This window comes from Varroa destructor, unplaced genomic scaffold, assembly GCF_002443255.2.
Source record: "Varroa destructor unplaced genomic scaffold, Vdes_3.0 BEIS01000001.1, whole genome shotgun sequence".
Taxonomy (NCBI): Eukaryota; Metazoa; Arthropoda; class Arachnida; order Mesostigmata; family Varroidae; genus Varroa; species Varroa destructor.
Window position 1 is genome coordinate 21,269,844 of NW_019211454.1, and position 25,124 is coordinate 21,294,967.

The window sequence follows — 25,124 nt, forward strand, 5'->3', positions numbered from 1 at the left end:
GCTGTGGCCAGGCTAGGATAAACTATCGAACTACGAGCAGCATCGTGCTCGACGACTTAATCGCAGTATATGTACATATTAGAAAAGGTCTTACAAATTCGGAATGTAAGGAGGACGGGGAGTCCCTATGACTCGGGTTAAGTAGTATTCGACTTTCCCGTCCGGTCGGTTCGGCCGGTATTCCCCCACGCACTTGAATTGTAGACTTATCTGTGAAAATTGCAATACCATATTCCTAAAGTCTTCGTCTTCATTTCGTCCTTAGGTCTTACCATAGTGTTCCAACGAGGATCGGAGCCGCTGACGTGTTGATCTTCTGGAAAGCCGGTGTGATACGCAAAGCAGTGAATTTTGGGTTCTTCCTAAAAGCTCCTTATTTGTTGCTATGAGTTTAATGGAGGTTCGAGCCATTCCTCAGTTTCGAATAGAGCGATAGCCTCGGCGACTAAAGCAATAAACCACATGCGTTTCGCACCGCCAGTTTGTGAATGGTAGAAAATATTTCCTGTAATTCAAGAGTTGTCCATTTTAGTGATCTTTTTTATGGCTATACGTATCTGGTGCGTCCTCCTAAGACTTTGGTCAAGCTATACCGATAACCCTTGTGAGCTAGCTGCTCGACAGAACAGGATTTATATTCCGTGTATTCTTCTTTCCAGTTAGCAGAATGTTCTCACTTTTTTGCACGCCGGAGTGATCCCAGCTCCCATTGTCGACTCTAAAATGGCTCTCTTAGCAATCTGGCCGCTTAGTTGCTCTAAGCAGCTTTTACGTTGTAGGTAGTATAGTTGTGTAACACGGATATCGAAGATCCTAAGAATAGTTTTGAAAGTGTCAAACATAACCGTAAACCTTGTCAGACCTAATATTTTCAATATACAATATTTTTCGTAGATAAAAAAGATAAGTGCAATCTGCACGATTGTCACAGATGAGTAAATTTTAACATATATAGGAACAATCCTATACATGGTTAGTAACCATGTGCGCATATGCCTCTTTATATGCAAACTAACTTGCTTTAGCGTATGGTATTGATAGTGACTATTGGATATTGTAGAGCCTGAATAAGATTAAGCTAAGTCATCTACGAAACAACAGCACAAGATAATTGATTGTTGTTGTTTGTCTCTATTGTAGCGAGATTTAATATAAACTAAATTATGGCAGTAAAGCTGTCAGGTAGAGCCGTCGTTCTTATTATTTAGTAGCTTCTCCTGTTAAGACACTAATTTACCAGTTATTTCCCGCGCAAACAAAGGCTTTTTTAAAAACGAAAAAAAAAAAATACAAATATGAACTATTTTGTATGTTCGCAGAAAAATGAAATCCTATTATTGCGCTTTGGTTTGATGATTTCAGAGAAAGTGTGCAATCGATTATGGTCGTTTGAACGCTTCCCGAACAAGATGCTCAAGGCCTACGATAATGTTGCCATGTTCTCCTCGAACAGGGAAAATTGTCTTGCGACTTGCCTAAATGAGCGCCGCTTCGTTTGCCGCGCAGCTGAGTTTAATTCTATTACATTCCAGTGCCATTTAAGCGACGCTGATCGTAGAAGCGTTTCTGTCGACGATTTTATAGATGCGCCCGGTATCGATTACTTCGAAAACGCGTGTTTAGATGGTCTGTTGGAGCTTTTTCAGGATTAAAAATATGCTTTTCAATGTGACTTGTATGGCAGGTATTGACAAGGAACTTTTTGAATCGAAACCGTGGAACTATGTGTTGGAACTTACTTCCGATCTCACAAGAAGTGGCGCGGAAAGAATCGTTGCAGTTATTTTTTTTATCGTAAATAACAATTGTAGCCACTGTAAAGAAGCACCCGATTTGTATATGTATGCAACAAAACGTGCGATCTGTCATCCCTTAATTACTTTGGGTTTTCCGCTCTAGCCTTTTTAACTATAATTATGATATTTCGCGACCGATGTTTGTCGTCTTACAGTTGATCAGGTCTGTTCAGGTGTACGAACGTATGATATCGCAAAACTGGGCCCATCACAAGACATCATTACGCATTACGTCGACCTTAACTATTATCCCGATAAAGAACTGCTCGTGTCATCAAAATCCGAATGTCTTCGGGCTTGTACAATGGATCGCGACTTTCTCTGTCGCTCAGTACTTTTTAAACCGACCGAATCTATTGGACAGAGTAGCTGCTCGCTATACCACGTTGATCATGTTATGTTTCCTGATGGAGCGCAAATATTTAAATCAATGAGTTCGCAGCTTCCATTGCTCGATACTGGCGAAACCGTCGGTTTCTATATGGAAGCCCATTGTGCCAGCAATTCCGGAAGTAAGAAAAAGTTGAATTTTACAAATCGTATTAGGCATCATATTATGTTATGCCGCAGTTAGCCGATTTGCACAATTATTAAAAATGAACGATCAGGTCGGTCTTTATCGGTTTATACACCTATACTACAAGTCTGCAGGCACTTTTGCTAACTTATAAAAAAATAGAACATAAAGATCGCAACACATTTTTCAGTTACCTGAAGCGGCATCTAGCAATTTAAATGTGTATTGAGAAAAAACCATTGCCCTAATGCATAACATTGAAAATCCTATTTAGATGACAGCCTAAGTAAGTTTGCCGCCGTAACAAAGAGGCCAGGCTTGACAACCTCCAAGACAGAACAAAAATCTACCACAAAACAACCCGCAACGAGTCAAAGCCTGCAAGGATTAACTAAGGAAGGATACGAAGATGGGGCCTGCGATTCCTACGGAGTCTGCTATGATGGTAACTTTACGTCACAATCACAAAGATCAACATGCTCCTTACATTTATATATTTCTAAAAAATTGCTTGGAATCGTTGTAGAATTAAAAATCTTTTTTATATAGCAGTAGTTGAAGCTAATTTTTACCAGATAAAGATCTTTACAGTTTGTATGTTGGTTCTCCTACATTATTTGGACTAATGCGTGACAGGATGTTCTAATCACCAAACTGAGCAAAGTCGAGCATCCAGAATTTTCACTCTTCTTGTGAAGTGATAAAAAATTAACGTTAACTAATACTCACTGTACTTTTTCAGTGTCGATACAATGCACCGACCAGAAGATCGTTGTAGATGTGAAGACAAGTAGGCCTTTCCACGGACGGATCTATGCTATGGGACGTTCGGAGACATGTAACACTGCCGTAAAGAATGGGCAAAATTTCAAGCTCGATCTACCTCTTGCTGGTCAGGAGTGTAATACTCAGTCAATGGGCGGAGTGTATAGCAACACTGTGGTACTTCAGCATCACAACGTTGTACTCACTAAAGCGGATAAGGTCTATAATGTACGGTGTACCTACGAGACATCATCGAAAAATATCTCGTTTGGCATGATGCCCGTTTCTGATATCGATATGCGCGACCCTGACAATGGACTTGCCCAGCAAATCACGGCTTCCCCGGAAGCACCTGTTCCACGTATAATGATATTTGGCGTTGACGGAAATGAAGCCACCACTGTCCGGATAGGAGATAAACTTACTTTTAAGATTGAGATTCCAGGAAACAGTAAGTTGACTAAATACTATAATACAGGACATGTAAAAGCCAAAAAGAGAACGAAGTCGAAAAGCTAGTTGTTTCTATCCTAAGTGAACAACCTCTAGCCTACACTATTGTTGTTAAAGTTTATGAATATTAACGAAATGTAAGATTTCTGGATTTGCTAAAAGCGGTTAAACTATAATAGCTTCTACCTTCGACATTTTTGCAGCACCCTACGGCATTTTCGCCCGTAGCTGCGTAGCAATGGCGAAAGACGCTCGAAGTACATTTGAGATCATCGATGACCGGGGTTGTCCCGTTGATCCGGCCATTTTCCCCCGCTTCCGACAGGTCGATACCGCTTTGGAGTCAAACTACGAGGCTTTCCGCTTTACAGGCAAGTTTACTCAAACAGACCATTGCTCAACCTTGGTACTCACCGAGTATAAAATATCTCCAGACCCATCAGCTGCTTATCGGCCTAAGGAAGATACCTTATAAAAAATTTACTTAGAATCATGGCCCTGTGAACTGCTGTTATTGCAGAATCGTATGGAGTGATATTCCAATGCAACGTTAAGTACTGTATCGGAAAGTGCGATCCTGTCGAGTGCGGCACCACTGGCAAACCTTCCTGGGGGAGGCGCAGAAGATCAGCGTCATTTGATGACAAGGAAGAAATGACGCTGAGCCAAGAAATTGTTGTTCTCGATTTGCAGGATGATCCAACACCTGCTCATAGCTCTCAGACTCAGCATCGTGAAGAAGGTTAGTTAAATTATACATCAGGTGAATCTGTTAGATAAACATGCTACCTGGTCACCATTGATTAGACAGAGGTTTTATTAGAATATGTAACATATTTGGCAAGAATTGCTTATTTAATGACTACTATAGTGCTGCACCCGTATATAGGATGGTCCAATAATAGCGTAACATTTAAATTCCAGGTAAAAAATTATTTTTTCTTTATCCAATGCTAGAAATTCTGATTTCGTCAGAAAATAGACGTGCGAGAATTATGTACAGAACAGCACATCTAATAAAAATAGTTCGTCAATTGTGTAATAGAACAATAAGTAGTAAATCGTGAGTTTTTCGAAAAAATTGTGTTTTGTGATAAAACTTATTTCCATATTAATGGCTTCGTAAACAAGTAGGGCAGTCCCATTTGAAGTGATTCACATGTGATTCCCGAGGGAAGACATATGCCAAGCCTGTTACCGTTTGGTGCGAATTTTGGGGGCGAAGGCATCATTGGCCACTTTGAAAATCTGTAGTTCTAACAAAACAGTTCCATTTGCTGCACTTCACGCGAAATAATGACAATATTGCACAAAGCATTTCTTGATTATGTAAAGTCCCGTCTGGGCGATCGGAATTGGTGATCTAGATCATGGTATATCACCATTGAACTTTCCCTGAGATCTGGATGGTTTGGGTTCGAATCCGGGCGTGGACACATTTCGTTTTCAGCTTGAAACCAGCCGCCTAATGCGATTTCAGAAAAAAAAAAAACTCAAAACATTTAGACTTGCCTCTCTGGGGTTCTTCACAGCAAAAAGCATTGTGCTAACAAATCCACGGCCACTCAGGTTTAGAAGAATCATCATTGAAGATTTTGTCAAAAGAACGTAAATGTGTCAGCACAACTAAGAAATGCGTACCAAATGTTGTGTTCTATAGATAATTTTTACATAGGTTCATCATGTAGGTATTATAGTATTACAGCAAAAATGGCATGTATATCATTTGGAATTCAAATTTTCCGCTTTTGCTGGAACAATCTATACGATAATGCATCTTTCAAAACTGCAACGAAGCTGCACGTTTTTGCGGTGACAACATATATTAAAATAGCCTTTGGTTCTTTTTGCACAGAGAACTCGAACTTTAGCTATGACTTATTTTTTTTAGCTAACTGTTGGCTGCGAGTTTTTTGAGAGATGTAGACACATTGTCAGTGGTGTCAAAGAAAATATACATTATTCAAAATATTAAAAAAAATGACTTTTGATTTCTTTGCATAGAAGATGCTCAGGTGTAAACAATCATTGTCCAAAATTGGGAATAGAGAAGAATGCTAAACGGTAAAAAAAAAAGTCTTCCTTCCTATTTAGTCAGAAGATATTTGTTTCTCGCACGACCAGTGACACTGCCTTCTCGATGTTACTGTCTCTCTGTGTGATAAATATCTGTGTGATAGTCATTACCATTTGTCTAGTTTTCCACAGTATAGTAAAGCAATAATATCCGTATTACAATAATAGTTGATATATAATTGCAATAGCTGTTGGGAGATTTTTATACGTTTCGAACGAATGTGCTGAGGTGCAAAGAGGTGAGGAAACGAACGGAAAACGAACGGGCGCTCCACACCACGGCAGATCCTCAACGCCAGAAATAGCTATAGTTGGACATTATTATAATCATCATCATCATCATCACCGTTTGCTCTGCCCAATTTTTGATGGGGCTGAAATACTCACACACAGATAACGAACACTAGCTGGGCAATGGATACGATTGATGGTTGCGTCCCTTGCCACCAGGGCCATTTGCTCGTTCCGTTGCGGCACCGCTACTGCTTGCTTTTGGTCTCCTGGTGTGGATAAGCACTTGTTGTTCGCCGTGTAACTTTAAGCATAATTGGGCGCGAACCACAGCAGAAACAGATAAATGTAGCTGCAGAGCTTCGCGGATACGCGCAATAACAAAAAAATAGAAAGCGAAAAACACCCCGCTCTTCTGCAAAGAAGCAAAACGTCCACTGAATGAGTCACTGGCAAATTATGCAGACGAATCAGCAGAAAATTAGAAGGTTTGGAACGTCTGGAATCTACGGTGTTTTAGGGGTGAAGCGATGGTCGAAAGGAGTAAATGTGGGCTCAAAAGTTGTCTTTTATTTGTGCTTATCGTTTACCCAATATGCTTGCTCTGGCGGTCACCTGTCTGCTTAGAAGTACAGAAATAGGCTGTAATAATAGTAGGAGTCTGTAATTGTGAAAACCATTCATGTCTGCTATAAACTTACAACAAGAAAGCCTGCCGAATTGTGAGATGGTCAGCAGGACATTAGTAATTTCGAATGCCGCCAATCATTTCGATATACGTTGGGATCCGTGTTCTGAATTTCCAATGAATCTGTTTACCGAGTACCGGCGCGTGTTGTGCGCATTTGCTGCATTAACCGGCACAAATATATTCTAGCTGGCCTACGTTTTGGAACAGAGTAATTTCGTAGACAGTCACTAGGGATTGTGAGACCTGTAAAAGGAAAAGAGCGAGTTCCTGAGTGAACAGTGTATTGTAAAAAGAACGGAGAAGCTTTGTGCAGTGTTCAAGCTAAAATGTAAATTAACAATCATAAAGCACTAATTCAAAGTCGAAGTTGACCCTTCCGTTATAGCGCACGTTGGTTACTTTGTCATGGCAAACATTTTTGGCGTTAGGGGCCATTTTATCTGTAGTCACCTTCGGCAATAACGATTTCTTGAGAAAGACGAACAATAAAGGTATGGTTTAGTTTAGCGTAGCTTAATGAGTTAGATCTCTGTAGCATTTAAATTCTGAACTAAAGACCTCCTTTTAGATTCGCAACTGTTCTTCCTTTAGATAAACAACTTCTTCTAAAAGCAACGATTTAAGCCATCCAGCCTTTTCATGACGCCGATTCAAATCAGATTTATTTCAAAATCGTGTTCTGTTATTTTTTACGTTTAAACACAAATGACCGGAAAGCACATTAAATAAAATAAAATATTTAAACTTCAGGGACGTCGTGATAACTGAGTTTATACGTTACAATTGAAACATATCAAATAATCTCGTAGCGTTATCATATATGCAAGGCGTCGATCGGCCTTATGTGTGTCAACGTGACAACAGGCTCAATCTAATCTGTTGTTCATCTAATCAGCCAGCACTAAAAAAGTGTCCAAACCCTATTATAGGTTTTAATCCTACAACAAACAACATCCTATTTCTATATAATCGGCTAGTAAATGGCAGAGACTCGTGAGAAATACTGGCCTCAAAAACGGTGCAAGGAAAATCGCTTCGAGCGAGCGGGATTAAGACCATTTACTGCCCAAAAAAACAGCCAAGAAGGGTCGTTTTAGCCTAGAAATAAGAAATACCAACCACTGATTCATAATGAAGGTACGAACGAATGATTTTCATCAATAGAGATCGAAAACGTATGTACAATAATACATGACGAAGTATGTGATTGTTAATAAATGTTTGCTTTACAGTTCTACTCGAGAGTCATGTATTGGATGACAACCAGTGTGCTTCCCGTACATCGTTGTACGTTCTCACAATCACCACATCGGCAATGCTCGTCAGTTACGTCGCCACGGTAGCGTACTTTCTTAGTCAACGGCGTATAACCCCTAAGCATTACTCGTAGAAGGCGTTCTCCGACTATCCGGGGGTTGAGTGCTACAACGGAAGGCAAATGCAAATATTTCGTATATATCAACAAATACAGAACCGGATAAATTGGCAGATAGTGAAAATGCCGCCGCAGACGTTCTCTTCATATCTTCCTCTTCCAGACAGAAAAGCAAAACGCGCATTACGTAATATTCAATGGGTAATGCATAAAGTAGTTAAAATTAACTAGAATGGTTACTTTGCTCATGCTACGTAAGCAGTCTCTGATACGACGCCCCGAATTCTGTATCGGATCTACGCAACTGGTGCTCAGGCAGTATCGATATTGTAGCATGTCGTAAAATGATCCAGTCCTGAGTAACGGTATGACTATTGTCTGACAGAGTATTTATGCAAATTATTCAGAAGATTATGGTAATTCCTAAAGGGCAGGCTACAATGAGCAGGGTTTAGCAAACGGAAAGTATCATGAATAGCGGTCGCTTTGTCTCGAGTTGGAAACTGATCAATTCTGTGTTTATTCCGAGGCGATCGAAAACACAATGTGGGCGGATATGGCTATCGGCCAGACGGCGACAATGCTTCGAAATTTTCGGAAAAATTTTCCACGATAGACAAATGGCACGAGCGAAGCCTTTTTTGAAACACAAACTGTTATCTAACGTAGTGACTTGCATATTCGCTAATACGATTCTGACAACATGTAGATTTTCTGCTAAACTTCTAACAGAACGACACCAACTGGCAAATACGATGCTGCTGTATTTATTATATATAGTTTTAATAGAATAATAGCTATAGTACACAAATCATAGTACGATTGTTCTCTAGTATACTATTTATTTGAATTATTTATCAGGGGAACAGTGACCATGTTACATAGCTGGTCATCTATTTATTTAAAATAATTGCACAATCAAATATGTAATTTATATTCAGCACCTTTATAATCTGGACGGCAATTTATATGTATCTATAGACCTCATTCAATGTATTTTCATAAGTCGCAGACAGAATTTAGAAAATTGTAAGTGTGAGCTATACACTGCTTCGAACCGTTTCATTAATATTTACTGAGTAAATTTTGTTCTTCGTTTCGCTAAAATACTACAGATGAGTGTTGATGCTAGCATCAATAGAAATGATTGTCGAAAACTCTAATCGCCCTTTCCAATTTTTATCGTAGATTGTATATACCAGTGCTTTCAATTTCAGTTTGAGCTAATCTACCAAGTTTGTGATTCTCCTTAACTTTTGAGAAACTAACAAACCTAAAGTGTTGCGGAAACCATAAGCGCCCTAAATCAAATTTAATCTGAACATAACGGACAGTGATGAGCATGACTGTGAAGATAATTATTGAAAATCAAATGACAATGTGATCTTTAAATTATGAAGTGGTTATGTCGTACCGAGTGATTTAACTGTGCTTGTCGGCCGTATACGTTGCATGAACCCAATAATGACGAGCTCTAAACATTTCTTACTGACCGAACAAGGAAGCAGATAGTAAATCAAGATTAAGGTAATGTAACGTTGTGAATCATTCGATCATAGATATTAGTAAAATGTAGAGCGTGTGAGGGACATGTAAATAATCCAATAAATTACACTGTAAATATGACAGCTATACAAATAAACTTAATTTATTACGTAAACATCTTCGAAATCTTTAAGTTATTAGTGCTTCTGGTGAACGGGATCGATATGAACCGCGATATCTAATAAGATCAATAATTTACCCCTGTATCGTTTTAATTATAACCTGCCATTTTTACCTCATCTACTGAACAGTAACGCACAGGAGACATCGATCAAAATATAACGCCCCGCCTGTCTATATATTTTACTATTTAATAAAACTACAGACAGTCATGAAAATACATAATCACAAAAGTGATCATTTACTTACGCTACGAAGTTCAAAACCTAGATTCGATACTTGGCTTTCACTGTGAAATTGTAACGTTAGAGCCATCTCGGATAGCAAGTCTGTTGCATATATGCTAAATTATCGTCACCTTAGCTTTTAGCATATATGGCCAACGCTTACCTATTGAAGTGCGTATCTCCTCACTACTAATTATAATCATATACTGAATACATGGATTCTTCATTCAAAAATGTTTTCTTTTGTAATTTTATTTACAGTGACATGTGTACTCTAGATACGGAAACGGTTAGCTCTAGTTATTTTTTCCTTTTGCTTGCGTTATTATTAGTTTTTTTAGGTTAAATAGCTTACCGTCACGACCAATCATCCTTTGACATATTGTTGTAATGAACGCCGCCATAAACTGCGAATAAAATGTTTTTGTGCGTCGTGAGCTCTTAGTGGACCGCACCTCGCACACTTCGCTGGGCACTTCATCAATTCAATAATAAGTAGAACAGTAACCCCACTGACAAATTTTATAAGCCAATCTACAAACTAGTAAAAATTTTACGAGTCCTGTAAATATTTAAGAAACTATTAGTCAGTACATTTTAAGCCGATAAGAAACGCGTTATTAAATATTGCATAGTAGTTAATTAACTCGACTACTACCTTGTTAACAATAGGGTGTCCCTTAAATCATAAACAGAATAACGCGTTCGTCTAACCACGTTGATTCTGGACCCAGAGGAAGGGCTCTGGCTTTTTCGTCGTGGACGGACGGAGGGAAATAATTCGCACTATTTTTGGTGTCAACTAACGCAGATTGCACTAAGTCATGGAAGCGAGTTGTGCCGTGATGAGGTTGTTCCTAAACTCAAACAAAAGAATCACAAAGCTTTGAATAGCCATAGCGATAATCTTGTTTCTTATAGACTATCATAATGTAACCGCAGATATATGCACTGAAATTATCAGTATATATCAATCGAATTTATTATGAAACCTCGGTTGTCTTCGAGAAGAGTACCCGTACCATCATACCGTGAAAATAGGTAAAGAATATTGCCAAACATATAAACTGTTGGCTGATTAAACCGAAAGCTGAGCCACCAAAGACCACCGTATAAAAAATCCAACAGAGATTCAATCCAATTCAGCGCCCAATAACTATAGTAATAGCAATCGCTTTAATCAATCAATCCTGTCATTTTGAATATAGTTCGTGCTCTTATACCACTTCTATAGCTATTATCCTTATCATCTGTGGCGATGACAAAGCGAAATTAAGAGCACACAACTACTTAAATACTATCTATTACTAGGTATGACTGCCGCAGCTGTCTTGTCGACGGCAGCTGTTCGCTCTCACTCATTTCTCCTACCGCGTTCTACGTAACCTGTATGCGTGCGTTTGGGTGCGTGTGTTGCCGCTGTTGCTGCTCAAGTTGTTATTCTTGATAATTGCTACTCTCTGCGAGAAGACTGTGCATCATCGCCCGTACCGTCTCCACCCTTCTCCTTTTCCTTAACGAGAAGAGCAATCGACCTAACGCATGATGATACACGTGATGAGACACTTGTGTTTGTTTGTTTTATACATTTTTTTTTATATATGTATGTGTGTGCATACGAATGTCTCTAGATATCGCCTACCACCTAAAATTTGCTTCGTTTCTGGCGTTCTTTCATTGTCTGCATCATAATTAATTTATTATCCACTATTATTTTGAAGTTTTACTCATTAAAGATTGACGCCCCGTCGTCATGGGCATCATGGTAATGATATCTCCTACGAACCCCAACGCGTTATTACATAACTACTACCGCTACTGCCGCCACGAGCCACCAACGGAATTGGGATCGCCGGAAATGTTTTATATAAAACCTCGTAATGTATTTTTCTTTCGAAGTCTTCCTCGGCAACTGCGAACTTACTTTCACTAAACGAAATTCTGGCGGATTGTGTACATTTTTTCCTAGTCGCGCATATTCGAGATTGGAACTGCTCGATGAGCCCTTTTTTCACTTGCATAATTTTTTCTCCGTAAAATATGACAAAGGCAACGGCAATTCTCCCATCGCCGAGTCGTCAGTTATCACTTTCACAGTTCAGCAAGGCTCTAACAGTGGCAAGCGTAACAATCCCTCCCTTCAAACCGCGGGATCACTCAAAAATTATCATGACCCAACTGTCAGTTTGTTTCTTGCTTTGGCCTGCTTGCTTTGCCCTTGTTGGGCCTGTTACTACTACCAACGCAACAAATTTCACATGAAACACTTCTTAACCAAGTCACTAGCTCCGGGAAACTTCGTCGTGATTCAATGGATAGTATCCTATTTGAGGTTGTTGACGGAGGCGGTTGCGATAAGGGTTCATTGTTGGTGTTGCTGTTGCTTCTAGATACCTGTTCCTGTTCCTTTAAACACGACCAGGTCACAAGTGACAAAAAAAGTTCTTCAAGCTTGTATTTTCAAAGGCAACAACAGCTATAGAGGCACTAAAATATCAAATATCAAAACAGGCTATCGTCACCTAAAAGGGCGACTTTTTGGCGATTGATACGTCTGCCCACTGTTACACTTCTTTTCCCAGCTGGTGCAGGTAGGATTCGAAGAGCCTTTACTTCTGATGTCGTTACGAAAGCCCTCATATTTACTGATACCTCGGTTGTTTGTTTAACATGCGCAGTCTCTAATTAAACAAGTATCGGAATAAGGTCACATAATTATAACTGCACTAACTGATGGCGTTGCTGAGAATGGCGGTTAACAGTTTATAAACAGGTAGCACTCTCGGGAGGCGCCGGTAAAAGGTTACCAGTGAGTCCTACGAATCTGAGGAGTGCGCTGTTGCTGCTGAATGCTGCATAGGTGGTGTGGAACTCGGATGATCCAAAGACAAGGCGTTGCTTCCCGTTCCCTCGGAAAGCGAACCATTGATGCCCGCCGTGGGCCTTGATAGCGAGCGCGTTAGCCGATCCAACTCAGAGGCTGCATCTGGTTTGCTCTGCTTATCTGCAAATTTAATTAGAAATATTATATAACAGTATGTTTATACCTGACTCATCTACGGTTGGTACGTAGAACCATTAGTTATTTTTTCACTTCACCAATTTGATAGGATGCTGAAGCAATTTTTTTTAATTGTTCGTTAGTTTATCCTCAATCAGTGTCTGAGAGAGGTTTCGAATGAGTTACTATTTCAGATCTAATTAAGAGTAATCTTACTGATAAGGCGAATTCAGCATTATGTAATTCACGCACCCGGAGTCCTAAGCACAGATGACGCCGACGTTGCTGGCGGTCCAGACTTCTTGTTGAGAAGACTGCTGAAGAAGTTGTGAAGGACGCCCTCGTTGCCCGACATTGAGATACCCTTGCCAGGTTCCACCTACGCAGACGCAAACATCACGACCAGATCGCAGGGGACACACCATAACAAGTCGACCCCAGTTAACATTACCAACACGTAAGATTTTGAATAAAACACAGAAAAAAAAAACGAAAAATAAAGGTTAACATTGACGTTTTAACTCTATATTATGTAATAGGTCGAACAAGGTAGAAGAGCAAGGAAACCCCGATTTTCCAACGAAATAGGTCTTGATAGAATCAAAAACATAACAGTTACACAAAAAAAAACAGCAGAACTAATGACACACGCCAGACGAATTTTTTTGGAGGATAAAATGGTTAACCTGGTTTGTGCGTCATGCAAGCAGAACTTTTTAACAGACCTCTATTTAAGTAACGTGCTTCTTCGCGACATGTCATCCCCAACCTGAAAGTGAAGAGGCTCAACGTTTCTGTGGCAGAACTGGGACATGTACTCATGTAAATTGAATTGTCTAAGATAAAATTAGGCATACGTGGCCTTACAAATATTTCGTCATTGAAAGTACTCTTCTAGCCTTGGCTGGAAGAGAAACAAATTGGTGAAAAACGCTCCCATAACAGGCTATATATATGTATATACATACCGCTCCCCAAAGAGCCCCATAGATTCCCATTCTCGATGCGTCCTAAGTATATCGTACTAGATCAAGGGACAGCTTACCTTACCATAACACTGTATTGTGCAAAGTTAAAAACGTAGTGTGCCTAACGCTTTGTTGATTGGTGAAATCATTAGAAAAACATATAGAAACTGCGATGCTTTCATCTACGATATGAAAATACGTATTATATATATATACAAAAGTATGAGTGAGTGATAGATAAGCACAACTGGAAAGAAAAGTTCGGTGAGATTGAGGGAATGATCGATGACTGATTGGGTGCTTGCGACGGTGCAGTGTAATGAGCGATAATACATAAAAGTGAAACAATGATATGGGTGCTGTTTGAGGACAAGATCATCGAATGACTAGCTAATATCATCTCAGACAGTTCAACGAGATTAAGAGGTGCACGACCACAAAGTTCAAGGAGAAAGTAAGCGTGAACGACGTCCAGTGACATCAGTATAATGAGGTGACAGTGATAAAGAGAACAACGATAGCAACATCAGCAGCAGAAAAAAAAGACAATGAATAGCAGTTAAAGCCACAATCGAGCACGGAGAGCCACGTGGCCACGTGAGAAACGCTAATCTGGTGCTAAATCGATAGCGAATCAATGGCTGGTATATTACCTGCGGCAGGTTCTTTAGAGAGAGTGGCAGGTCGTCCTAGTGGATTCACGACGCAACGACGCATATAAATGTCAAAATTAATTATTAATAATTTGTTATTTAAAGAAATTAGCTGATTGAAGTCACTTCATCAGGTATGCTACGGGCTCAAGGTGAGCAAAATTTGAAAGCAGGTTTTCCAGGCCAATAATAACATCATAAATAAATATAAAACGAGAAATGCTATGGCTTTCATACTAACAAGATTACCTAAAATTAAAAAATGAAAAATCAACATAAAAAAGAAACGATATTTTACTACAACACAACGCTAAAGTGTATCAGTTTTATATCTGAGATTCTTCGTTAATAGTCAGCTATGACAAAACAGCAAAAAACATTATCGGTTATTGTATTTGAGGGACACTATATTATAATCGTAATATAATTCCCACAAAGCCGCTGACATTTTTCTCATCACAGTTGAAACCCCTACGTGCATCATATAACTATTATTTCCAACTGTAAATATACAGCGAAACGTATATTTACCTACATTTTTTAAGGCCAGGCTTGAAAGACCTAAGATATACTATGGGTTGGTTACATTGTGTTTTGTCCTACAGAACTACTTTGACTGAATAGCAAGGATTACGGAGAAGAATAAGCATAGAAGAAAACTGTACCGGATCAGAGCAGGGAGCAAGGAAACATTCTGAAGGCGACTATGACTAGCTATAATGAAATAGGTTTTCAACAAGCAACGACGTGGAATGCAATGATACGCAATACAACAATGTTTTAATCTACACTGTAGGCGTAAGGCATACATGCCACTACGATAATGCTACTATAAATGAACTAACTTTGCTTTTGGTTAGGAAGGCTACTATCAGCCTGCTCGTTTCGGTTTACCCTCGCCAAGGAATACATCAGATGACGCTTGCAAGAGACAGTCCTTTAGCTACAAAAGCAGAAATGGTAATGGCCTCATGACGTAGAGAAGCACATATTGGGAGAAACTGTGATATATAATACGTTTTCTATAGTATACTGTATACAACTTTAGCGTATTATATAATGAGGTTTAGCGATCAGATTAGATAGTGGCGGTGGTATGTGATTGATAGGTGGAGAATGATTATAATAACTGATGATGACGACGATGATGATGGTGATGATGATGATCACTGATGATCGTTGCTGATAGTGGTGGTGATACAGACCTTCTTGCCGGAACCGGTGATCCCCGTGGGCCCGGTGGATGACCTTCGGTCCGACTTCAGCGGGGTCTGCAATAGCAGCGTCACACAAAAGAGCACAAATTGCATCACGCGCAATTCACTCAACGGCGCAACAGACAAACAAATGTGACCAATGCAACGACACGTTCAACAACATACACGCATTACAACGTAATGATACGAAAATCAACAACAACAACAACCACGCTACTAGTAGCACCGGCAGCAGCGGCAACAACAGCAAGCTTCGAATCAACTCAACACTTCGTTTTAAACGACAGCAAAAAGTAGAAATAGATGTCAAGCATAAGGAAAATTAAATAAAAAACTGGGTTTCTGGGGTTTATGATACCTCTGACAGGCCAAATCATACAAAGCTTCGAAGGAATGATAATAATTATTACGTTTGTCACTTCAATAATTAGGGTAAGTTACGTCAGCATGCGATTACCAGCGAACAAACAGTAGATTGCAAAACGAGAACAGGTGTTAGAATTAGAGAGTAATAAACTATTTATCTGTGATTATCTGTCAGATTACAGCAAGCTGTCGAATGGGTCTACATATTGCTACGTATAGAGCGGTAAATATAATTATTTTAACAGCGAACGTATTTTTTTCCTTATTACTCAAGTGAAGGTTCATTGTGGCCTGCTACTAAAGACGATGGATTCATCTCTATCTCGTAAAGTTTCGTGGTTCATGCTACCTTGTAAAGAAAATAAAAATAGCAAAAAGTACGGCCTCTAAAACTAAATTAGATGTTTTTGCAGACTGACCCTTGAATAAACAATTCGACGATAACGATGATTGTAAATATAACAAGAGTACATGCTAGTATGCAAATAAAGGCTACTAGTCATTCATTACCGAAACTCAAAGGTGTTGTTGGACAACATCGCGTCTACATGCCGGCATAATTTAAGTTGAAATATAGCAAACAAGTTTGTTCTAGGTATAGTATAGGAAGGACCCAAAGGTGTGGGGTTCTATGTTCAATTAATTACTCGAACTGCCCAGGTTCGACACGTAACGGCCGGCTGTTTGCAGACGTTGTCCAATTACTATTAATATTGTTGAATTTTTTTTATCAATTAAATCTATATTTCCTTTGTACAAAAACTGATCTAGCATCAGTATCCCACCTAAATTCATGGGTAAAATTATTTTACCCATGCACAAACATGCTTGCACAAAAAGCATTTGGTTTCGGGGGCAAGAAAGTCAAACTACGTAAAGATTAAACAGAATGGTACTAGAATAATAATAATGAAACAAATTCTACATGTGATGAAAAAACTAGACTTCAAAAAAATCTTACTGTTTCGAAATACCTCTTTTGCTTTCCGCAGTGTTGAATCGCTAATTGCAAAGATGTTTTTGGCTATAAAAGTTTACACCAATAATGGAATTAAACCTACGAATATTGATGCAATAATCCTGGTTTATATACACACTCATAAATTTTGCCACTATATAGTTGCCCAAGTTCGTATGGTTTAAGCCTGTTTTCAACAGCTGTCGCTCCGTGTATGTACGATGTGATTCTCATAAAGGCCGAAGGTGCAGAGCTACAGAAAAAGAGCGTGCGCAAATAAACTGTCTTCAAATATATTTACGTTGCGTTGTAAAGGAGCTTAATTAACAGTTAGAACATTGAAGAATGATCTGGAATATTCACAAATCAGCATTAAATAGTGCACTTTAAGTGTACCAACATTTGAGGGATTTGTTTTGAATACTTAAGGATTCAATAATGTGAATCTTTACAGATCCTTCTATACAGACTGAGCAGGATAGATCCGCATGGATAGGAATTAGCCGTTTTTAATGAGACAAGAATCACCACGACGAAAAGGCCCTTCTTATTAACTGACTCAAATAATTTGAATCCATGTTGTTCATGCTTTACCATTAACCTTTACAAGCCCCTAAAGTATAAATGTTTCAACAACCTGTATTGAATGTAAAACACTCATGTACCCTTTAATCACCTAATTAGTTGCAATATAAAACGTAAGGATAAAAAGCAAAAAATAAGGTAAGTTAAAAAGACAAGTAAAAATAAAGTATATCAAAACTAGTTTCTGCGATGATGTGATTACGAATGGTATGATATAAAACGTATACGTATATCGCTATTATTTTATGATACATACAACCACAGGAAAACCTGGCAAATGCAGTTGTTGTAGTTATCTACGAATAAATAAAGTACCGTTTTTGTAGTGGTATTATTCGAGGGCATCTGTTGTAGCGCGACGTTGAGCCGATCGAGAAATCGCTGATCTTCATCGGCGGATACCTCAGGCTCCCGCGAAATGGGCTGTATAGCCAAGTTACAGCATATAAAGGAAACACATATCGCATTTTCGTTAGTTGATAGTTCTGCTTCTTTCTGTCGACATGATGATGCAGGCTACATTCACGAGTTAATTAGCAATACAGTTATGTAAAAAGTATTAGTTATGGAAGGAAACGTCTATATATTTATACCTCGCTTGTACGTTATCTTTCTACCTATTTTTTCTCTAACTTACTAATTACAATAATATATAGTAAACGAAATAACGAACTTCGGTAATATATTATCGGTTCACTTCGGTGAATCACCGTGATTGATCGGCCGTCGGGAAAGTGGTATATAACCACAGCTGACCGAAGCTCTCGGCGCAGGTGGGTTATCTTTTTGGGTGCTACCCTTCACTGGTGAAGCCGGGTATGGGCCTTTACCCGCAGCTTAAGTACCGAACGAGCGGGTTTTGACCAGTGGCTTCTCTGGCAGTACGGTTCTGAACCCGTTAGGTAGCTTCAATGGCGTTGCGCTTAGGGTCTTGTTGTATGTAGTGTTCACTGTAAGGTCACCCGCTTGGAGCACCGCAGAACAGAAGAGTCATGCAACACGTGGAGAAGTATTCGGTAACCGTGAGGATCATCCACTCCACCGTTCCGTTCGCTTGAGGGTGGGCTACGGCGGAATCTTTGAACATGCTGAATACAATTGCATGCGTCAATCTTGGAAGTAGTTAGCGATATCTGTAGAGATCGCGTCCATTGACCCATACCCGTCGCGAAGGGCGTGAAAGGTTTCTACCACAGTCCGGACTGACGCATGGTTGGGAAAAGTGGTGCTATAGCCTATACTTACTAGCACGAATAGAGGCGTCTTTTTAGGCACGCGAAGTATCCCCATAAAATCCAGACCTATCTGTGCGAAAGGTATTTTTACAGTCGTTTAGGGCATACGGCGCTCGTGGCTCAATTCGTCCGCTTCCATAACTGGCAACGTGTTACCATATCTTTACTCATGAACCCCTCTCTAGAAAATAGCAAGGATTAACCGGCGGGCAGCTTTTATTACGCCTGGGTAGTCTGGATGACAAAGAGCAAATGCCGCCAACTGAGACGAGCGCCGGAGAACCGGCGGAAAACCCTACAGAACGGAATTGCACAGCGTGGCTTTCGCAGCAGAAATCGGCTGGTCATTCCATCTTTGGACCGCCACATCTCTATAGCGTCAGAACGAAAGCGATTCCGGGCCAGCACCGCCACATGCTGCTTTTTCCAAAGTGTGGCCACATGCAGCCGTAACAGCACGTTTACATTACAATTTGCCGTGCCGCTTCGGTGCTCCACTTCGTATTCCACTAGCTCCTGGACTCACCGCACCAGCGTGAGACGAAAGTTTTCCTCACTTTGCAGATACTTCAGCAAATCATCACGAATCGATGCCGGTAGGTTGCAATTTCTTTACCTCTACAAACACCATCTCTAACAAATGCCGTATCCCCGAAGTATGCCCGTTTGCATAGGCTACCAGTTGATCTACATTTTTAACGTGGTCGAAGATTGACTCTACATCGGCGCCCCTCGCATCAGCCTATACCTTGATCGATAAACCTATTCGGAAATATTGCGAGATGCATCCACTTCTTGGGGTACTCTCTCTATGGCAGAAACACATTCTGGTGAAGCGGGGCCGAAGAAAAAAGAATGAATAAATTGTATGGCGGTTTTTCGTCTTTAACAAGTTCCACACGGGCTGGCGTTCATAAGGCGTCGATTCTAGGAAGTTCCATAGTTAAAGAACAGTAACGGGTGGCACTAAGGGATCTATCGACGCAACGTTCCTTGAATTAGGAATGACTTCCAGCGAGGAAATTGTTTATTTGAGGTACACAACCTACCGCAGGCGAATTTGTCAAGTCTAAAACGAAGAACGTCCCGGCTCTTTTTAGAACGTCAAAGGCATCGTTGAACCATGGCAAGGAAAAAAACATCTTTCTCTGTGACCGCATTTAAGCGGTAAACTTTACAAAATCGGATCGAACCGTGCTTCTTCGCCAAGACGACTAGAGGAGTCCATGAACTAGACGAAAGCTCCATCTCGTCGTCATCTCAAATCCATTGTACTTCCCAATGCAAACTTGTTGCGCTAATGCAACCTAATGATACTTATAACGGACACGTTAATAATCACCGGTTGGTATGATTTGTTGGGCAAAGTTCATTACGAGTAGCTCTCCCAGCTCCTCGATTAACTGCCAGAATTCATTATCAGCGGTCTCATCAAATGCATACGGCAGAATAATTCAAGCGATTGCTCATAATAAACTGGAGCGGCTTTCTTAATGGACGGAGGAGCATTCGGCGGGCTTTCGATCCGTTGGCGGTACCTATCTTTAAGCCCGACCGAACTTTCCTTTATACACACTAACCGTCATTCAAGGGTGGTTACTACGAGATCAGTAACCACTATGCGATGAGGTGTTACGACCGTACCTACAGGAGATGCATTAAGGATCTCATTCGTTTGAACTATTTGGACCTCAGCAACCTGACGATCACGACTACCTACTTCGGCGTCTTTGAAGAAACCAACTAGTATTTCTTGGCCAAGACAAGATGGAAACCAATCGACACATACTGTGACATATCACTTAATTTAGTTCTAGCCAGAACAAAATAGTATCTGAATAATAGCAGCACGAAGACTATATCGTGCTCCAAGTTGTCGAGGATACTGGAGAGAATCAGGTAAAGACCTAATCCTTTCCGATCTCGACCTGTACTTTTCCGGCGACAGCTAATGGTTGCTGTTGAGCTTGAACCAGTTCGAAGAATCATTGAACAGCCAAAACCAGAAGCATGGGTTGATGTTTTGCACGGACGGCCGCACCGGTGTCTAGTGCGGTCCGGAGTAGTTCCACGCTTTTCGTCTGCGACGTCAATTTCTAACCCCGATAGGCTGACGATCCCGATGAATTTAGCGGCGACAAGACTGCGCTGGCCTGACTCGACGTTTGCCGGCCGCATACGGTAGCAATTAACCTGGCAGTGCCTCTGCACCGATAACAGATTCCGTCTGGGCCAAGGTAAGCAGACAACCTTTCCTCGTCATGATGCTCCGGCATTTTAAGCGGGGCGATTTAGATCAAGGCGCCACGATTAATAATAATAAAATAATAATTAAGGCGCCAAGTTTAAATTTACCGCCACGATGAGGTTCGCAGAGGAAGTCGAGCTCGCTGTTTTTTTTAGTACTGTATAGCGAACCCGCAGCGTTGTGATTGAGCTACACCTCGTCCATGAGAACCCGCTTGGCTTTCATGCATCCCTCTCCCGTCTTCCTCGACTCGAAGAAAATGGGACACACGACGTTCTCTGAAGGAAACCGGTCGTGCAATTTGTGCTATAAAATGTCCCGTTGTCCATCCGCGTCACGATCTTCAGCTCACATGATGTTAGAGGCCACGTAGATACGACCCGACGCGTGGAACCATTTGTCTTTGTGGCCACTGTTGAAAAGTGTTCACTACTCCCGCCCACCCAGCGGGGTGGCCTTTTCAACCTGCTGCAAATTCTTTACGTCATCCATATTCCCTTGAAACCTATTGCTGCCACCAAACTAGCATCAATAATGAAATCCGACTGCTATAGTTCGATAAAAGAATGGTATACACTATAGAAAACAGGAACCGAACATACATTTTTTGTACTTGTATAGTTCAGGTAAATGTACGTGAGTGGTGTGGACGGGTGATTGATGTGGGTGTAAAGGCTAACGAAATAAAGCGTTAAATCTTATAAATAGTAGTTGCAAGAAAAATGCTTACTACCTTTTTTACCTAATTCTTGCATAACAGATGTATCCAGACGGGTCATAGCAACGTCGCTGTTAATGGATAATGCAATTTATGCATGTGCGAAACAAAAGCAGGTTGTTAGATTGACGAATTGCAATAACTAATACTATTTATTTTGGATGGATATGGTATAAAGCCAGAGCGGTCACCCAGTCCTACTCACACGTTGGCTCAGCTTTAGTTTTGGCTAAAATAGAAGTCAAAAAAAAACAAATTATTTTTTCGTTTTATTAAATAAATTAAACAGCTGACTACGAAAATTTTGAAATCTGCTTGGAAGCTGCATAGAGGAGACCCTGTTCTAATTGCCACTACAGATCCGTAACAGAACATCGTAGTAGTTTCATATGAATCTTAGATAATCTTACATACCGAACAATCGATCAATCATCTTAAAACCGCCAAAATACTCAGAAAAACTATTTATTACTACTAAATACTTGTTGTGCGTTATAAGTTCAGTGCTATGTGGCTAAGGTTAAAAAATGTATTGTCCATATTACAACTCAATATGCACAACTGTTTTGATTATGGATTATGGAAATCATGACCATGGGAAAAAGCTCACCTTTCGAACGAGAGGCTTCATAATTACTTCAGAGAAGCTGTCGTCGGGATTTGCAGATTTTATATTCTCATATAATATTGCAATTTTGTTTTCACTATCCCACCCAGAGGGTCTGAAAGCATCACATGAAAACTACATTCTAAACCGTCTATATATGAGTTATCGGAAAAATTATTCTAATTAGATGGATTTAAAGTCAGATATCCTGGACAATATGAGTTGCGTCGGATCGCCGTTATAGTCGCTTGAAAGCTTATATTTAGCGATCGTAGATGTGCTAACATTGTTAGAATGCCTTTATTGAACTTAAAGATAGAACATGTTGAAGATAAATACTACAAGAATTTGCTATATTTTACAATTTTACTGTGATAACACCACAAATGCTACCCTAGTCCATAAAAAAAATCTGTGCTGTATACTGCCAATATGCGTCAGTGAGGGTACGGCTCAGTAATGGTTTTGTCGCTTTTATTCTGGATATTTCGACGTGAAAAATACTTCTCGTTATGGTCGATCAGCTGCGAAAGAAGTTAATAAAATTATTGCAAAAGTTAAACAAGATGGATACGTGAGTGGCTATGACACCGCTAATGAACTAAACATTTATCACCAAATAGTTTGAAGAAAGCTGGCCGCAAAAAAAGCTTGATATTTAGTTGCTATCGGATGCTACTAAATGGATGTTTTTTCCATATTTTCATTTGCGGGGCTTTACAGAAACGCAACAAAGTTGAGTCATTTTTAAAGACATTGATCATGGGTGATGATAGATAGAAAACATACATCAATAATGAGTAAATAAAAAACATGCGCACTACAATCTGTGGCAATGCCCAGGCTTTCGGCAAAAAAATGATACCCTTTTGGATTGTAAAGGAATCGTGTATTATGTATTACTGCCGTCTGGTAAAACGCTGATTCGTATATTTACCGCCAACAACCTACAACAAACGACTAAAGGAGATCAACTGGAGCTAGTGAACGGAATAGGCGTCGTTCTCCACCATGGCAATGTCAAATCACATACGTCTTTATATACCCGGCAAAAATGAATAGAACTTGGGTGGGGAATTTTAATGCACCCGCAATATAGTCCATGATCTTGCGCCACCAAACCATCGTGTGCTTGGGTCTCTTCCGAATGCCCTTAAATATAGCATTATTTAAGTATATAGATGTAAATATAACTCATCACAATCTTTCTTCCAGAAATCCGTCCACCAAAGTTCCAAAGTTCCGTAGTCATAACTGCATGATACTGCCAAAAAAATGGCAGGAGGTCACCGATCAAAATGGCATAGATTTAACGTGATTATATTATTTTCGAATATAAAAATATGTGGTTCAGTTTTGTCTTAAAAAAACGGTCAATACTTCTCCCCGACCCAGTATATTTAAAGTTTAATTTATTATTTATTGAATTATTCATTAATTCATATTATTTTAATAAATATAAAATTAAATTGAAAATTATGTAATATGGTGACGTCGAATATAACTCCGACGAAGAGCCTACACGCAATAAAGTTAATTCCCATTTTAGATTTTATTTACTTGCTAGCTTTGCTACTCGACAGTATTTACTGCACAGCCTTGCCAGCTTAGCTCGTATCTACTAGCGAAAAAAGTAGGTTAGATGTTTACTTACATCAAACTAAAATGAACACTTACATAAATACGCTCTCCTTTTCAACTACAAGACCAGGGGTGACGAATTTGTGCGGTACCCCATACATACGATGCGAAATGTACTTAAATAGAAGGTCACAATTGTTTGCTTCTTTGGCTGAAGTGTAGACCAGGGCTGCTCCATATCGGAGACAGAAACGTCGAACCCACTGTTGAATGAAATCGAAATGCTCATCACGATATTCATGTTCCTTCTCCAACAAGGGCATTGTGTCCGTCTATAATTCAATAGACATAAATCGACAGAGGGAAAAACAACACATACACATTTATATTCAACACTATTATAAATACACGTTTTTTCACGATCATTATTAAAAAAAAGTAAAGTTATTTCTGTCTACATCTATTAGAGAGACATTTCGCGAGCGGAACATAACTAAGAAACATATTCGGAAATGCGAGATAGTTAAACTTGTTAGCTTACAACAATTTGGATAACATAATGCTAATAATAATGGTTATACAATACTCGCTACTTAGCTTACTGCTGAAATTACGTTAATTTAAATTGGGTTTAACTAATTACCTTTGTAATAACGACAACCATATCAAGGCCAACATTGTGGGTAAACGTCTCCTCTCCTAGGGGCAGAAATTCCCGTTCGTCTCGCTCGTGAATTGATTCACTTAAAAAGGTTTGAGCGGTAGATGAACGTCGCATAGGACTAGTATCGCCCCCTCCATTTGACACTTCGTCTCCAGGATCCGTATATTCCTGCACAGGTTAAAAGGGAACAGGTTTGAGGACGCAAATGTTCATACTTGCTAGGGTAATTGACCTTTGTGTACTGGAATGAATTGTCACTTTGTTTCAACTCATGCATACGATCTGCCAGTACCGACATTGGACCCAGTGTAGTTCCAGCGAATACCAGAACTTATCCATAGTTACTACGGCAGAGATATGCGTATTAACCGCAAAGACCATGCCGCTCCATTTACGAGCTTTGACGTTACCATAGCAACCATGAATAGAACGACGGCCATCCTTACTTCAGATCTTAATTTAATGACAGTAAGTAAGAAGGTAGAACCTACAAAAAGTGATATAATTACTCTTTCTTCTTGCATGCC

The 25,124-nt window shown here is 39.8% G+C and overlaps 2 protein-coding genes across 7 annotated transcripts in view; one reads left to right on the top strand and one right to left on the bottom strand.

Moving 5' to 3' along the window:
• The window catches only part of tyn (trynity), a 67,504-nt gene extending 57,940 nt beyond the window's left edge, over positions 1–9,564 (top strand). For both annotated transcript variants that reach the window (XM_022788974.2, XM_086992850.1), the window contains 7 exons: positions 1,363–1,626; positions 1,952–2,308; positions 2,588–2,758; positions 3,056–3,529; positions 3,735–3,902; positions 4,052–4,273; positions 7,762–9,564. In XM_022788974.2, the coding sequence (XP_022644709.1) occupies positions 1,363–1,626; positions 1,952–2,308; positions 2,588–2,758; positions 3,056–3,529; positions 3,735–3,902; positions 4,052–4,273; positions 7,762–7,919 (1,814 nt within the window). In that variant the 3' untranslated portion in view covers positions 7,920–9,564. The remainder of the gene's footprint in view (positions 1–1,362; positions 1,627–1,951; positions 2,309–2,587; positions 2,759–3,055; positions 3,530–3,734; positions 3,903–4,051; positions 4,274–7,761) is intronic.
• Positions 1–25,124, bottom strand: part of Dlic (dynein light intermediate chain) — a 63,974-nt gene that overhangs the window by 33,571 nt on the left and 5,279 nt on the right. For 3 of the 5 annotated variants that reach the window (XM_086992871.1, XM_086992861.1, XM_086992865.1), the window contains exons 5-15: positions 24,577–24,765; positions 24,030–24,265; positions 22,356–22,467; positions 21,951–21,974; positions 17,860–17,967; positions 15,624–15,689; positions 14,419–14,454; positions 13,050–13,176; positions 6,540–12,800; positions 5,995–6,253; positions 273–505 (exon numbers count right to left, since the gene is read on the bottom strand). In XM_086992871.1, coding sequence (XP_086848997.1) covers positions 12,613–12,800; positions 13,050–13,176; positions 14,419–14,454; positions 15,624–15,689; positions 17,860–17,967; positions 21,951–21,974; positions 22,356–22,467; positions 24,030–24,265; positions 24,577–24,765 — 1,086 coding nt within the window. In that variant the 3' untranslated portion in view covers positions 273–505; positions 5,995–6,253; positions 6,540–12,612. The other 2 variants (XM_086992875.1, XM_086992880.1) reach the window with 2 other exon arrangements.